At 45.6% G+C, this 14,798-nt stretch overlaps 1 protein-coding gene across 4 annotated transcripts in view; it reads left to right on the forward strand.

Moving 5' to 3' along the window:
• FRMD4B (FERM domain containing 4B) overlaps positions 1-14,798 on the forward strand; it is a 125,813-nt gene that overhangs the window by 99,912 nt on the left and 11,103 nt on the right. For all 4 annotated transcript variants that reach the window (XM_072934924.1, XM_041718750.2, XM_002193048.6 and 1 more), the window contains exons 9-17: positions 252-317; positions 1,357-1,414; positions 2,321-2,407; positions 11,477-11,553; positions 11,946-12,084; positions 12,590-12,731; positions 12,860-12,993; positions 13,083-13,202; positions 14,437-14,665. In XM_072934924.1, coding sequence (XP_072791025.1) covers positions 252-317; positions 1,357-1,414; positions 2,321-2,407; positions 11,477-11,553; positions 11,946-12,084; positions 12,590-12,731; positions 12,860-12,993; positions 13,083-13,202; positions 14,437-14,665 — 1,052 coding nt within the window. The remainder of the gene's footprint in view (positions 1-251; positions 318-1,356; positions 1,415-2,320; positions 2,408-11,476; positions 11,554-11,945; positions 12,085-12,589; positions 12,732-12,859; positions 12,994-13,082; positions 13,203-14,436; positions 14,666-14,798) is intronic.

The raw sequence follows: 14,798 nt of genomic DNA on the forward strand, positions 1-14,798 counted from the left end.
AGGCTGATCCGAACTGGTTCGTTAATTAGTCTGGAAGGCAGGATGTGATGGTGGGATCAGCCAGGCAGCTCCACGCTGCCTAATGAAGGGTGGGAAAGAAATCAGCAAGAACCAGAATGTAAACTGGAGCAAGGAACATGCAAGGGGGACCCTTCTCTGCATGCTGAGCAGGTGGCTGAGCTTCAACAGATGCCATCACACATGAACAAAATCACTGAGCCTCTAAATTGGGTTTTGTGCTTGGTTTGCAGTGAGGACAGAGTAATCGAGCATTATACACAAATCAAAGGTCTGACCAGAGGACAAGCCATTGTTCAGTGAGTATGACACTTGTAAAAATATCATCTTCACAAATTAACTTTTCTCCTGTTTTTTTTGGTTGAGAAGTGGCAAGGCAGATTATTTGGGTCATTATTGCCTGCAAACCATGTCGTTTGTATCTGTCAGATTCTCTTTATTGAGTTGCATCGCAAAGTGGAATTATTTGAAGTCTCATATTTCACAGGCTTGCAGTTCAGCATTTGTGTAGTCATTTGGGTACCTCAAATACAAGAGACATTGTTTGGATCTTACTTTATTGGAAGACTCTTCTCCCTACCTTGCCTGCCATCAATTAATTCTCACTCCAAACTCTTAAGGGTGGGTATTGCTCTATCCCCTCTAAGAAATTCTGAAATGTTCAGAATTTGGCTTTCAAAACATCAAGATCTTCCAAGCTGCCCACTGAGCCTGTGGAATTGTATTTTTCATTTACCTACAAGCAGATGCAGTAGGATTTATTGTGAGATGTTTGAGATGATGGCTGTGGCTGGACAGTGCACAGACTCCTTGCAGATTTTCTCACGTATCTCAGTGCCTGAAAATCTGTCTCAATAATCTGTGGTCTTTTTTCAGTAGGAGCAAGGGAAAAATGGTCTGTTCAGTGGTTTTCTGAATTGCCTCATGAAACAGTTGTACAAAGGCATAAACATAGTCATTTGGAGCCTATCCTTTGTAACCAGAGCTCCATAATGGAATAATTATAGGCAGGTCTTTACTGCCAATGTTTCCCAAAAGGCTCACATGTTCAGTTCAGAATTTTGGTTTCAGTTATCTTTTCTTTTATCTTCTGATAAAAGATTGAATTTTCTGTTGTATGAGAGATTTTCCTTTTGCTTTAGCTGGGCCAAAATACCCCATCTTTCCCCAAGCCAAGATGATAAGTTTTTTCTGAAAACATGAGCCTTCAACTATTAAGGCCTTCAAAATATGCAGATGATAAATGACGTGTCCTGGATGTATGTGTGAAAAAAATATGTTAATAGATATTACTTCCTCCAGAGAAAATAATCTGATATGCTATAAATCTGTCTGCAGGTACATGAAAGTGGTAGAAGCTTTGCCAACATATGGAGTTCATTACTATGGAGTAAAGGTCAGTAACTGACTATAGATAATGTGATTGCTGAGCTTATTATGAGGGATTGCATTCCTAAAGGAGCAGTTGGATAATTCAGTGCCCTTCTATCAGTGTGGAGCCCCACATTTTTCAACCTCTGTAATTTTTCCCCATTCAATGTACTTTAAAAATTGTTTCCAGAAAGCAGAAAGGAATCTTTGTAAAATCTTATGTAATCCTATCAGGAGCTAAATTCCTATTATCTTAATTAAACTGGATATCACTTCTAGAGCTGAAGCAGTTAATAGTTTCCCCAGAGACATTAATCAAGATTAGAAAAATAGAATGTTGAAAAGACTCCTCCTAAGTGGCAGGTGATTAGTGGTGCGTGCTTGGAGTGGGGAAATGCTGAGAAATACTTTTGGAGAGTGATGGAAATACACCATTTATTCCCATTTGTAGAGCAGAGACGGGGCCAAAGTGTTTTGTGCCGAAGAGCTCAGCAGAGATGATGTCTCCTTACTTTTGAGTCATGGCCATGACTGTGGTACCTGAGAAGTTGATGTTTTGTGCTGGTGTCTCCTCCTGTGGCTGTCCATGCCTGAATTTAGTGGATGCAGTCATTGGCCACGTTTTTTTTTCTGTCCCCTGTCCTTCCCCTCCACAGCCACTCCTCCAGCAGTGACACCCCGTTGTTTCAGCAGCACTGTCGCTTTTCTGCCCACGTTGCACAGCCGCCACCTGGTTTTGTGCCTCTGCCTCAGAAGGCAGAGGGAGAAAGTTTCCACCTTCACCCCAGCAATCCACTTCACGTCAATTTGTTTGCCAGAAAATCCTCATTCTGTACCTACTTGTACTTGTCACAGAGTACAAAAGGGCTGTAATCTTGGAATTGCCTAATTCTTAAGTAGCTCTTGGTTGATGTAGACATCCATTTTGCAGGATAAACAAGGAATCCCGTGGTGGCTTGGAATAAGTTACAAAGGAATCGGCCAGTACGACTTACAAGATAAAGTTAAGCCCAGAAAAGTAAGTTTTTTTTGCATCTGATTTTTTTTTATAGGGGGAACATGGTATGGTGTTGCATGTCAGAATGTACTCATTTAAGCTGTTGCTTATTAGACTGGTGGGCAAAAGACCAAAGGCTGGAGGCAGAAGGAGATTTCTTCTGGCACTGAGGCTGTAAATCTCCCCCTCTCCTAGATAGTGGAAACTCCCTTTGGGAGCTTTGGCTCGTGTGTCTTGAGTTTGGTGGTCTCAGGGTGGGAATTTTGGCAGCCCTCAGGGATAACTACAGAAATATGAAGCAGTTGTGGTTCTGCAAGGCCTTGTACTCAGGCAGTGCTTTCAGTTCACTTTTGTAGGTGGGTTTTTTTTGGTACATGATGCATAAAAGGCTCCACTGATACAGGCAAAAAACAAGAAGAACTGCATGAAATTGAAGGCTTGTTGAAGCAACTGTGTGTTTCCATAAATTCTAAGGGGGAATTGAGAATAAATGCCGTGTACTGGAAGTCATCCTTCTCCTTCTCCAACCCACTGCTTCCCAGTGTGTCTTCACTGAAACATCTAAGCCATGAGGGGATGGAGACCTGGGAGTTTGCTGTTCTTTCCCCAGGAATTATCTGGGCAGGAGTTCACATGAAGTTGTGCTCCCTGCCAGGGAATTTTTACATTTGCTAAATGATACCGTTTAATGTATTGGTGCCAAAAAGCACAGCTTAACAAAACTTCCTTGTTAAAGAGTAATCCCCCACTTCAAGGTTCCAACTTGATCTTCTCTTTTACCAGAGCAGGCTGTGACTTGGTTTCTTTTGGTGTATTTATGTACCTGTGTGGCTTTGTTTAGTAAAATACAGAGTTTTATCCCAGGTGTCTCTTCCCATGCCTGCATTAAAAGAGAGTAACACAGGAGGAACCCTTTGTAAATCAAGTCAACTTGATGAAGCCATTGAATGTCAGAGGAGAGCATCAAGGAGGTCCTCTTGCCCTGGAGCACTTCCCTGATTTTAGGCAACATCTATAAGATTTTCCAGCCAGGAAAAGATGATTCTGCAGCCAAGATGTCCAGCTGTGACCAGCAATGCTCTCCAAGAAAATGGAGCCTGCCTGGCTGGAAGCATTGCTTCGCCAAGCATTTTTTATGCTTGTGGGATTTCAGTTTACAACATCAACCAGGCAGATTAAGAAAATTTTTTAAGGTCAGCAGGGCCCAGATACCAAGTCACACCCTGCTACAGTTAGTTATGAGGCGTTGTCTTTGAATGCAGCAGGAGTTGTGTGTAAGAAAAATAAAATAAAAACCAGAGGTCATCTCTGGCGTGGAAGCATTACAATGGAAATGAGAATAGGGAAGGTGAGAGAGAGGAGCCTAAATGTAAGGTAATTGAAACTGTGGGGATGGATATGGCTGTAGTATCCTTAAAGATTTTTCTGGTGTCAGTGCAAAGGGACAAAAATTACAACTTGTCCTGAGCCATGATTGCCTCTAATGAGTGGCTAAATATACAAACAGTTTCTTTATATGAAAAATGTTTCTGGGTTTGAAATACAAAGTGCACTTTGGGTGAGTGATTAGAATCAGATCACTTTCGGGAGGAGAATCAGACATCAGGTCTAGAGGGACACCCACACCCAGACTTGGGTTTGGAGTAAAAATGCTGAGAATACTGCTGCTTATTTCAGTGTAACTACAGCCCTGCTGCCTGTGATGCAGCAGGCAGAAGTTCCTTTTAATCAGTGTTGTTGTTTGTTCATATTTATGAATGTATCAGAATTTATTTCAGAGAGAGAGGAGTATGGACAGCTTGCCTGAATCTCCCAGGAGTCTCTCTGAAGCAGCGGGCAGGAGGGGAATAGGCATGTAAACTATTCCTGTCTTTTAGAGCAGTGGTGCTAGTTGCTAGTTTTGCTGGATTTAGCAGAACTTTCTTGCTTTGCTTTTTGGGAACGGAGCCAAACTCACAACTGCCGTGTGCTGGTGTTATCTAGCTGTTTATACCATGGATCAAAACTGCTGTTGTGTTTATCCCCAGCCATCTGGGAAAGAGCATCCTCATTGTGCTCCACTTCTCCAGTTGGTGATGTTTAAATATACATGCAGCTGATAGATAAATAGAGAATACTAAGAGGGAAAGGCTGAGTCCAAGTCCAGTGAAGACGGAGTTGGCCTTCCTGAATTTTAAAGCTACGAGTGATCTCTGAGTGTGGAAACCTCTCTGACACTGGTTGTGGTGGGAAAGCTGCAGCATTTTGATAGAGGCTTTGAACAGAAATTGGTACCTGTACCTCAGTGAATTCACATCAGGGAGATTTATTTTGTTCTCTGTCTTTTCTGTAGTGCTGTCAGATGTGTTTGCTTTACCATAGAATCACAAGCATCTTGCAAGTGCCAACTCCATATTTAGAATAAAATTGTATTATTTATAATAGAAATAAAATCTACATTAGCTGCACCCATTAATGGAGGATCACTGAAATCCAAAGAAATATAACCACCCTCTTAAAAAAAGTGAAATCTTCTGGCTTTATCCAAGTAGGTCTTCAGGCAAAGACACCTAAATACGAGCCTTGGAGCGCAGTGGTTATCCCAAGATTTTGTTATTGGATCAACACCAGTGCATGGAGTCCAAGGCTGAGAGTTGCTCACAGGAAGCAACTTGCAGGAGAGGCCTGGGTGAAGCAATCTCCAGATGCCTATCACCAGCCCTGCCAGGGCTCCAGCTCACCATCGGGGAGGCTGCTGTGTGACTCGGGGCTGGACCTGGAGAACCTGCCCTGGCTGTCTGGCTGTGCAGAGCTGGCTGGGGAGGTTTGGCTCCAGCTATTAATATTTTGCTGGTTGACCTGAGATGGTTTGGACAAGGAAGTTTTGTTGCTCCAAGTCACTCCTGTATTGCTTTGGGAGCAGTTTCTAGAAAAGCCCGAGTGTTCCCCGTCACGCAGGACTGCCAGCCGAGGCACTGAGGGAAGCAGTGTGCTCCAGCTCTGTAACAGACTGAAAAGGGGGAATTATTTTGTGTGTCATTTATGAAAATTGTCTTTGTAGATAAAAGCAGTGGCTCCACGCTGGCTGGAGGTTATACTGAGCTCACTTGATTGTCATCCTGGAGTCTCACAGGGCATTAAAACAGAGTGCATTTGGCAACCCTTGTTCAGATTTGAGCTCAGACCTGGGATTAGCTCTGCAGTCCTGCTGCTTTGCAAACATATTCTCTTTCAGTTGCAGTTAATATTGAGAGTCACCTCCTGCTTGGAGAAGTGCCTCCTGCTTGCTGTGAGGTGGCATGCCAAGATCCTGTCCCCAGTATCCTCCGAATCAATTAGGAAAAGTATAAAACAGGTCCCAGGACTTTGTCATTTCAAGCCAGAATAGATCTCCCTTTATCTCTACCCCATTCTTCTCACTGGTGAGATAAACAAAGTCTTGTTAAAGGAGGGTGTATTAAGGCGTGAGTTTATTCTGTGTTCAGCCAGTATGTGAGGATACTCTGAGGGCTGGAGAAGGCAGCTTGCTGGCTCTTTGACTTGTTCTCCCACTTCATTGTGTTTCTGTGGGCGACTCCCTCGTGATAAATTAACTGTGTTATCTGAAGAGAAGAATTAATCTTGGTGTGGTATTGTTTCAAATGTCCAAGAAAATCGTTTCTACTGCTTGATGTCTTGGCTGCATTGTGTTCTCAGAAGTGTTTTTGTTAGCATGTACTCGTTTGGAAATGGGCAGTGATGATCGCAGGATGGTGTGGGCTGGAAGGAACTTGAAAGATCATCTCATTTTAACCTCCCTGCCACATACCAGGGACACCTTCCACTATCCCAGGGTGCTCCAAGCCCCATCCAGCCTGGCCCTGGACACTCCCAGGGATCCAGGGACAGCCACAGCTTCTCTGGGTAACCTTTGCCAGGGACACATCACCTTTACAATATCCCTGGCTGGATTTAATACTTCCAGGGCTTTAGCTTTCCAAATCAGAAATTTCTCGGTATTTCTCCCACCTTCTGTAGGTGTCTTTTTGTGTCTGAGTTTGTCCAGGAGCTCTTTGTTCATCCTTGCAAGCATCCTGACACTTTTGCATGACTTCCTCTTTGTCGGGATGCATTGCTCCTGAGGTGTGAGGAGTTATTATGATACTTCTTTCTTAATTCAACATATGCTAAAAGTTGATGCTGAAAGTTTTCCCTTGCAGAACATTTACTTCATGTAAATTTGCTGTCCTGCTTTGCTGAAGAGTTCAGAACACAGCAGCATTGGAACAGCCTTCTCAGCAGGCAGCTCTAATTAGGCAGAGATTTCTTTTATGGTGTTTATTTCTCACCAAGCCATTGATTTAGATAGAAGATACTAAGCTCACATAATTACTTAAAAAAAACACAGAGTTTTTGCAAGGCTGCTTTGAAATTCAGTTCTTTCCAGATGTGCAGAAAAGTTGCTTGAGCGTTACCTGCTGCAAGACAACAAATGTTTTGGGCAGTTTGATGTTGAGACATCTCTCAGTCTTACGATGCCAGTGCTAGTGAGGACCAGGCAAAAAAGCATCATAAGGTATTAGGAAAAAAAATATCATTGAAGAGATTTTTAGAGGACTGGCTTAATATTTAAGGGATGAAGGATGCCTGCAGGTGAGCTCTGCCGAGTTATGCTGGCACAGGTGGGAGCTGCCTGCCTCTTTCCTTCAGAAGCTGCTGCAGGTGGGGCAGTTTGGCTCTGCTGCCATCTCCTCAGGTGCCTCCCTGCATGGGCAGCAGTGAAACACAGGATTGCAGCTGAGGGCAGGGTGCCAGACAGCTGAGTGCAGCCGAGGGGCTGAAACACAGCCTGCTCTCAGCGCCGCTGCTGGGTGGTAATTTCCCTCATCGGGTGGGGTGCATTCCTGTGGGCAGAAATCTTTTATGTTTCCTCGCTCTGAGTTGCCAGATTTGTCTGCAGATTGCTGTTCCCAGCCAGTTCCCGAGGTGCTGGTTGCTGAGCCTCCTTGCAGGCACTGCACGTACCACAAGGTGCTTTGGAAGTGCTTCCCGAGGGAAAGGCTGCTGCAAACACTGTGGCATGGCTTGCACTTCCATGCTGACCTTACTCAAAGACCCTTTGGGTGGAAAGCCAGAGATTTGGGTCATTTAGCTCTTGGTCAGAATTTGTCACTAACTTTGGGAACGTCCCAGATACAATTCTGGCATGTGGGCTGGTGCAGCAGCATGCCCTGCACTGAGCTGCTCTCCACATTTACACCTCGTTGCAAAAAGAAACTTCATAAAAAAAATGCTAAAATATTATTTTTTAAACAAAACTCATCAGGCTGACAGCAATGCTGAGCCAGGAGCCTGAGCAGCTCTCCTGTGCATCTCTTTGGGCAGGGTCTCTGCCAGCTCCTGCCTGCCATCCTGACAGGGCCGTTTTTCTGAGCCAGTTTGCTCCTGCTGCCAGGCAGGGACAAACTTGAATTTTATTCAAAACTGGATGCAAGATCAGCCAGGTGAAAAACCAGCTGCTGCTTTTAAGGTGTTTCAACACTTAGGCATGCCATGCCTATTTGGGTTGCCTTAGACTATTACCGTTCTTTTTGTGCGGGAAGGAGGGAGATTCCTTTTTGCTCAGTGCTCCCTGATATCTGGAACTGAATCACAGTAGAAATACAGGGAAGCCTAAACTCGTGGGCTAGAAAAGCAGCAGCTTCTACAAAAAGAAAAAAAAAAAATCAGAAAAACAGCCTTGACCAGGCCAAGTTCTACTCAGAGTCAGACAGGCAGCCCCTGGGATGCTCAGTATTTTTCAGGAGCATTTAAGGATCTGACAACCTACATGGATGTGAAGGCTATTAAGAAAACATTAATTAGCTCAAGTGGACTTAATCATCTGGTTAAAGGGAACATACATTGCAAAACTTCTACAAAAACATTTTAATTATTCCTAATTGTTCTTCCAGCCCTCAAAAACCAGTTCCAGATTTCCAGATTTTTTTTTTTTTTCTACTCTTTTGTCTTTAAATATGCATGTAGTTTAGGTAAGATTGAAATTAGGAATTATTTAGGAACATGTCTGTACAGGGTAGGGAGTATTTGAAGGGAGCAGGATATCTCTAGAGCAGTGACGGTTTCCTGTGTGTTGCCTTTTGACCACGAGTTAGAAAAATTTCAGTTGAAGAAACTTTATTGCTTTGTCCTTGTTTGTATTGAGTAATTTTTTTCCCCCCTCTTGTCTTCATGAATTCAAGTGTATTAGGCAGAAAAGTGTAATACTTTCATTCAGGATTATTTTTATGTGCATCTGTATAAATATTACTGGCTCACAACTTACTCTGAAGCTGTTCATTTAATCACCAGCCTTTTTTACAAGAACCTGAGTTAGGAGGGTTTGTCAGAGGAGGTGACAGCTAAGGAGCTTATATTGTTCTTAAGTGAGATAGTTTGAGGACAGGGCACTTTTTGAGTCCTCAAGTGCAAAGATGTGTCTTGAGTACAACGTCAAAGAGCAGAGCGGGGAGCTGGAGTTACCTTTGGGCAAGGAGGCAGAGATGTCTTTGTGCTGAATGTACCCAGCTGCGAATGCTTGGGGCGCCCGTCAGCTGCTTTTGGGCTGGGATGGATCTCACGGGGTGGGGAGGAAATGGAGCAAAGCTCTACCCACATCCTGAGGCAGTTCCATGCGGGTTTTCTTAAAAATGCAAACGTCTATTTTTTTTTTCTTTCCTCGGCACTGGAAGTGGTCCTGGTGTCGGATTTGCACAGACCCCCGTGTCCCTCTGCCAGGGCAGGAGGCTGCTCCAGGTCCTGGGGCCGCTGTGTTTTGTCCTCCTGCCAAACGCGACCCTCCTCACCTTGGGACAGGTGCCCCTTCTCCCGCAGCCCTCAAGGAATGTCGAGCGCATCCGGAGGGGAAAAACCCGAAGGAAGTGATAAAGGCGACGGGGATCCATCCCCCGCCGCGATAAGAGGCGCAGCAAGGCAGTTTTTTTTCCAGAGGTCATGTTTGAAGCACGCCCATGGTTTTTACGAGCGTGGGAGCGGGCGGCCGGGAACGCCGGGATGATGCTTCTGGTTGAACCTGTTGCCTCTGGGTGTGAGTCAAGGCTGGCGGGGCCAGGACGCGGCACCGCGGGGACCCCGGGCAGCCCCTGGCCCCCACAGGCACCCAGGGGTGCTCCCAGGGGTGCAGCCCCTCGGTAGAATCCTCCTTGTTCCCTGCGCTGTTGGGTTTTTCCCTTTATCTGGGGGAAGGGGTGTGGGAGGCGTCGCAGCGGAGCGGGTGGGTGGTGATGTCAGGCGTGTGTCAGCAGTGGGAGGCGAAGCTGCCAAAGCGGAGCAGCACGGCAAAGGCAAAGGGACGGAGGGACGGCTCGGCTGTGCCCTGCCCATGCCACCCCTGACACTGCCCGGCGGGGCCGGGAAGCCGGGATTGGCACCGGGATCAGGACCGGGATCGGGATCGGGGCTGCGGCGAGGTGAGTGGAAGCGGCCGCGGTGTGCCGGGATCCCGGCTGGGATCGCTGCTGGAGCGCAATGTCTATCGTTCAATGTCCCGACAGACTGCTTGGGTTGTTCCTTTTGCGTTTTTGTAAATGTGTTTGTTTTCAAAGTTCAGCGCAGAGTTGTAAAGAGGCGTTTCTGACAGCGGTGTGGATGGACAGGAGGGCTGTGAGACAAACATAAACTTGCTCAAGGAGCAGAGGGAAACTTCCACAATCGTCTAGAAAATAATGTATTCATTCAAGTAAATTGCATTTCCACTTGGCTTCGCTTCTTCTATGGCAGGTTCTAATAGTCAGTTGTACTCCTAGGAAAGTTTTAATTAAACAGAGGCAGAGGCTGCTGAGAGAGCCATTTTTCCCCCGAAACACAAATGTGCTGGGTTATGTTTCCTTGTGTTACAAATGTGTCAGATGCATCACAGCCTAATACATTATTTTTTACAAAACCTGAAGAGCTTCTGTACTGGTAGGTAGCATGGCATGTCAGGTTTTGGCAAAGGCCAGTGGGAATGTTGTGTGTCCTGGGGGTTTCTGCTCTGCTGGCTGCACCCTTGGAGGCTTTGGAAAAACTCCAGCAGGGAAAGGAGGGAATTGCTGTGAAGGCCTGGGTGCCTTGGCTGGATCTGGTGTCCAGGGCTGATCTCTCACTGAGCCCTGTCCCTGCCCGTCCAGCTGGATGGGAGCACCTCTGGTACCTCCCTGTGGGCTGCAGCTCTGGCAAGGGGCTGATGTAAACTCCAGCGAGCTGCTGCACCTCTGCAGCCCTTCATGGTCAGGGGGACATCCCTGGGGACACCCTGTGGGTCCCCATGTGCATCCAGGCACCCTGGCACTGCTGGAGAAGCGGGCAGGAGGTGGTGCTGCCGAAACCTGCGAGACTGGGCTGGGAAGATGCAGCCCCCAATGGCTCATCCCCAGGGGCTGGCTGATGCTGCTGTGAAAGGAGAACAAATTCATATGAAATTCTGATCCCACGGGTGCAGCTGCCAAGCCCCGACTGACTTTGATCGCTTCTCCCAGCTGGCACTTTGTAGGAAATATGTGGGTTTCCAGCAGAAGGATGTGCTGGGGGTGGCTTCCTCCTGTAGCTGCTGTTGTTCTGTACATGCTGTACCTCTTCTCCAAAATGTCACACTGGATGTCTCACAGTGTGTCTTCACAAGAGACACAGTGTGTCTTTTCTCTTGTGAAAAGACACACAAGAGAGTTTTGGGTTTTTCCAAGTTTCTGCCATTCCCTGGGGATGTTCTGACTCAGAGAAGTAGACCATAGTTGTCTATACAATTATTTTGTAAAGAGATTTTTGTGTTTAATCAGAGAGAAAATTACTTTAGCTGCCCTGCCAAGATCTCTGGGAACTTCTAGCAGTGAAATTAAATGTGCTACTGATGGAGGCTGATGTTGTCACTGGCAAAATCCTCAATTTGCAACACATTGTCTGTGAGAGTGTGAAATTACTGAGGGGGCAGTATATATTTATGTGCTTCTTTTAATTGATGTTATGAATGTAGTTACTGCTCAGTCCATGCCATAGCTGGGGATACACAGGAATTGTAATTTGCTGAAATTACATCACCTTGGGGTGAAAGGTCTGGTGATTTGGTGACCATGTTCTGCTTCTCTCTCCCAATTCTAGCTATTTCAATGGAAGCAGCTGGAAAATCTCTATTTCCGTGAGAAGAAGTTTGCTGTGGAAGTGCACGATCCCCGCAGGTGAGGCTGGAGGAGGCAGTTCTGTCACCGGGGTTAATCTTCACCCAGAGTGGGAGCTGTCACCATCACGTGTTGGTGGATGGGGTGGGAGGTGCCTCAGAGCTGAGTTTACTCTGGGCTTTGGGACTGATCCTGATCCAGCGTTTGGCAGGGCAAACTGGGGCTGTCACAGCTTTGGGTGTCCTCTCAGATTTCCTGTGTGTCCATTCAGGGAGTTCTTGGAGCAGGGGGAGGACTGTCATGGCCAAATCTGCAGCAGTAGTGGATGATGGAATTCTGAATTTTTGCATCCCTAAAATAAAGGTTAAGCCTCACCTGGTTAAGAGAGATGTATTGTGGACTTTAAACCTCAAAGACCTCTCTTGAAATTGCATTTCTTTTCACCTCCTCAGAATTTCAGTGTCAAGAAGGACCTTTGGTCAGAGTGGGCTGGTGGTGCAGACCTGGTATGCAAACACTTCCTTGATCAAGTCCATCTGGGTGATGGCAATCAGTCAGCACCAGTTTTACTTGGACAGGAAGCAAAGCAAAGTAAGTTATGAGTTTTCACATTACTGCAAGCATGGGTTTCAACACCTTTCCTGTATATCCTTCAGCATATGTTTTTCCATTGATGAACTACTCTCCAGAGAAAAACTACAAATAGTTTTTGTCAGCTTTTTGAGCAGTCTGTTAGTGGTGGCATTGGTATTTGATCTGTTTTAGCCTGCCTGCAGTTAAGGCTTATGGAAGTGTAATCATGGACGAGGGAATTCCCATGTCTGGGTGTCTAATCTGCCTTTTCTTTTGTCTCCTGTCCTGTGTTTGTTTTGAAGGCTGAAGAGATTTTGAGCTGGGAGATGGTTCGGGTTTTGGGGGAGAGAGGAAGGGAATGCCAAACAGCCCTTGTATTCCGCAAGCACCTGTGTGATGCTGTTACTTTAGCCCTTAATTTTGTGGGAGCTGATGTGTGAAATGTCATCTTCTGTGATGTGTTCTGAAGTTAATTAGAGGTAACTCAATGAGGCTGGATTTTTTTTTTTTTTAACTCCTTCAGGCAAAAATTCCGTCAGCCAGAAGTTTGGATGATATCGCCATGGATCTGACAGAGATGGGAACTCCAAAAGTGTCCAAGCTGGTGACTTTGGAGGCCAAGAACCAGCTTATTATGGCCAGCAATGGCAGTTTGATCTCATCAGGTAATACTGCACATAAATGTGAAGTAGCCAAATTTAATGGGGCTTGTGTTTGTTAAAAGGCAAATGAAACTCCCAGACAATTAAAATGGCCTTTACCTGGAAATCCTGATCCAGAGTGTGTTTTCCAGGCTCTCAGGATTCAGAGGTCAGTGAAGAACAGAAGAAGGAGAAAATTATGGAACTAAAGAAGAAAGAGAAACTCCTTCAGGAAAAACTGCTTCAGAAGGTTGAGGAGCTGAAGAAAATCTGCCTGCGAGAGGCGGTGAGAGCTGCACCTCCCTCTGGGGTCAGGCAGGTGGGAGCCCTTTTCTCCCACTGGGCTTTACATGGATCCCTCTGTGTTTTCCCCAGGAGCTGACAGGCAAGATGCCCAAGGAGTATCCTCTGGGTGCTGGGGAGGAGCCTCCCCAGGTGAGGCGGCGTGTTGGCACGGCGTTCAAGCTGGATGACAACCTGCTCCCCAGTGAGGAGGTGAGCGTGGCAGCTTGTTTGACAGCAGGCCTGGGGTGGCCAGAGCAGTGGCCAAAGCCACTTGCAGATAATCCAGCTCTTCCCTGGCTTTTTTAAGAGGAAAGCAGCTGGAGCAGTTGCTTGTGTGGAGGGGGAAATTTTGGTGGGTTCTGCCCTTCTTTCAGCCATGCCTTGAACTGACCAGAAAAATTGTCTGTTTCTAAAGACCTTAAGTTGACCTGACCTGATTTGGCCATGGCTGCATGAATTTTAATGGCTATTTTGCTGCTAATTGGAGAAGATCAGGTGCCTAATGCCATTTGGCTTTTCTGGAGCGCTGACTTGTGTCATGTTGGGATGGCGTTTGAAGCCAGAACGTGGCAGGGGTGTGCTCTGTCCCCCTTGCAAAATCATCTGTCTGTGAGCATAGTTTTGTGACAGGTGACAGGAGGAGGAGTTTTACCTGTGGCTTAATGAAGGTTCCACCTGAATAAAACCTCCCTACATTGCTCAAGAAGCTAAAATGAACTTTGCTGGCAGGGACTGACTCGAGTGATAGGGTAATTCAGATGTTTGCAGTTTCTGGACACACTCCATTCCTCCTCATTCCTTGTGAGATTTGCTAACAAGCTGTAGCATCCAAGTAAGTAGGTGTTGGGCACTTGGCATCTGTCTTTCACCAGAAACTCACTGCCCTGCCTCACAGGGTGGTGTGCTCCTTGTCTGCAGCAAAGTGATTTTGTGGACTGCTTAAATGCTATTAAACCCAAGTCCTGCTGACCAGATTTAATAACGTGTTGCTTAGCACTTCTGCAGTGCCTTTCATCTGAGCTTCTCAAAGTAGTTTACAAACAATTAATTAAAGCCTGAAACTCCCTCTTACGTAGGTATGGTAATACCAATTTCATTTTTATATTCTCTGAAGTAGGGAGAGATTTTGAATGACATTTTCAGGGTTGGACTCATAGCAGGAGGTTTAGCAGCCTAAACCTGAATTTAAGAGCCTGTGTTAGTTATGGCATCTGGGCTTCAGAACTTTGGACCTTGCCCAAGAGATCTCAAAATTACACCCTAGCCAGAAATAAGATCCAAGACCTTCATATGCTGAGATTGTCTTGTGTATGAACTTTGGTATTTCTGTATTTTGTGCTCAAGATTTCACTTCATCACCACAAAAATAGAACTTTTTAAAATGATTTTCATTTATAATTTCTTTGGGGAGTACAAAGAAATAACTCATCTCACGATTTTGCAGGATCCTACTTTGCAGGACTTGGAGAGCAATTTTATCATACACCAAAAGCTGGTGGAAGCTGCAAAGAAACTTGCCAGTGAGCCAGACCTCTGCAAAAACGTGAAGAAGAAAAGAAAGCAAGAATATGCTGATGCCGTAAAAAAGCTGCAAGAGATCGAAAACTCCATAAATGAATACAGAATCAAATGTGGCAAAAAACCAACACAGAAATCAACTCTGGCTCTACCAGGTGAGAGAATTCCCCATGTTCTGATGCAAACAGGAGGGAAAAAGAGCAATTTGGCTTACTTAGAAACTTTGTTTACATCTTCTCTATACGGTTTTTATCTTCTCCAAGGCAGTTAAATAAGAAAAAGAAGATG

Source organism: Taeniopygia guttata, chromosome 12, assembly GCF_048771995.1.
Source record: "Taeniopygia guttata chromosome 12, bTaeGut7.mat, whole genome shotgun sequence".
Classification (NCBI taxonomy): Eukaryota; Metazoa; Chordata; class Aves; order Passeriformes; family Estrildidae; genus Taeniopygia; species Taeniopygia guttata.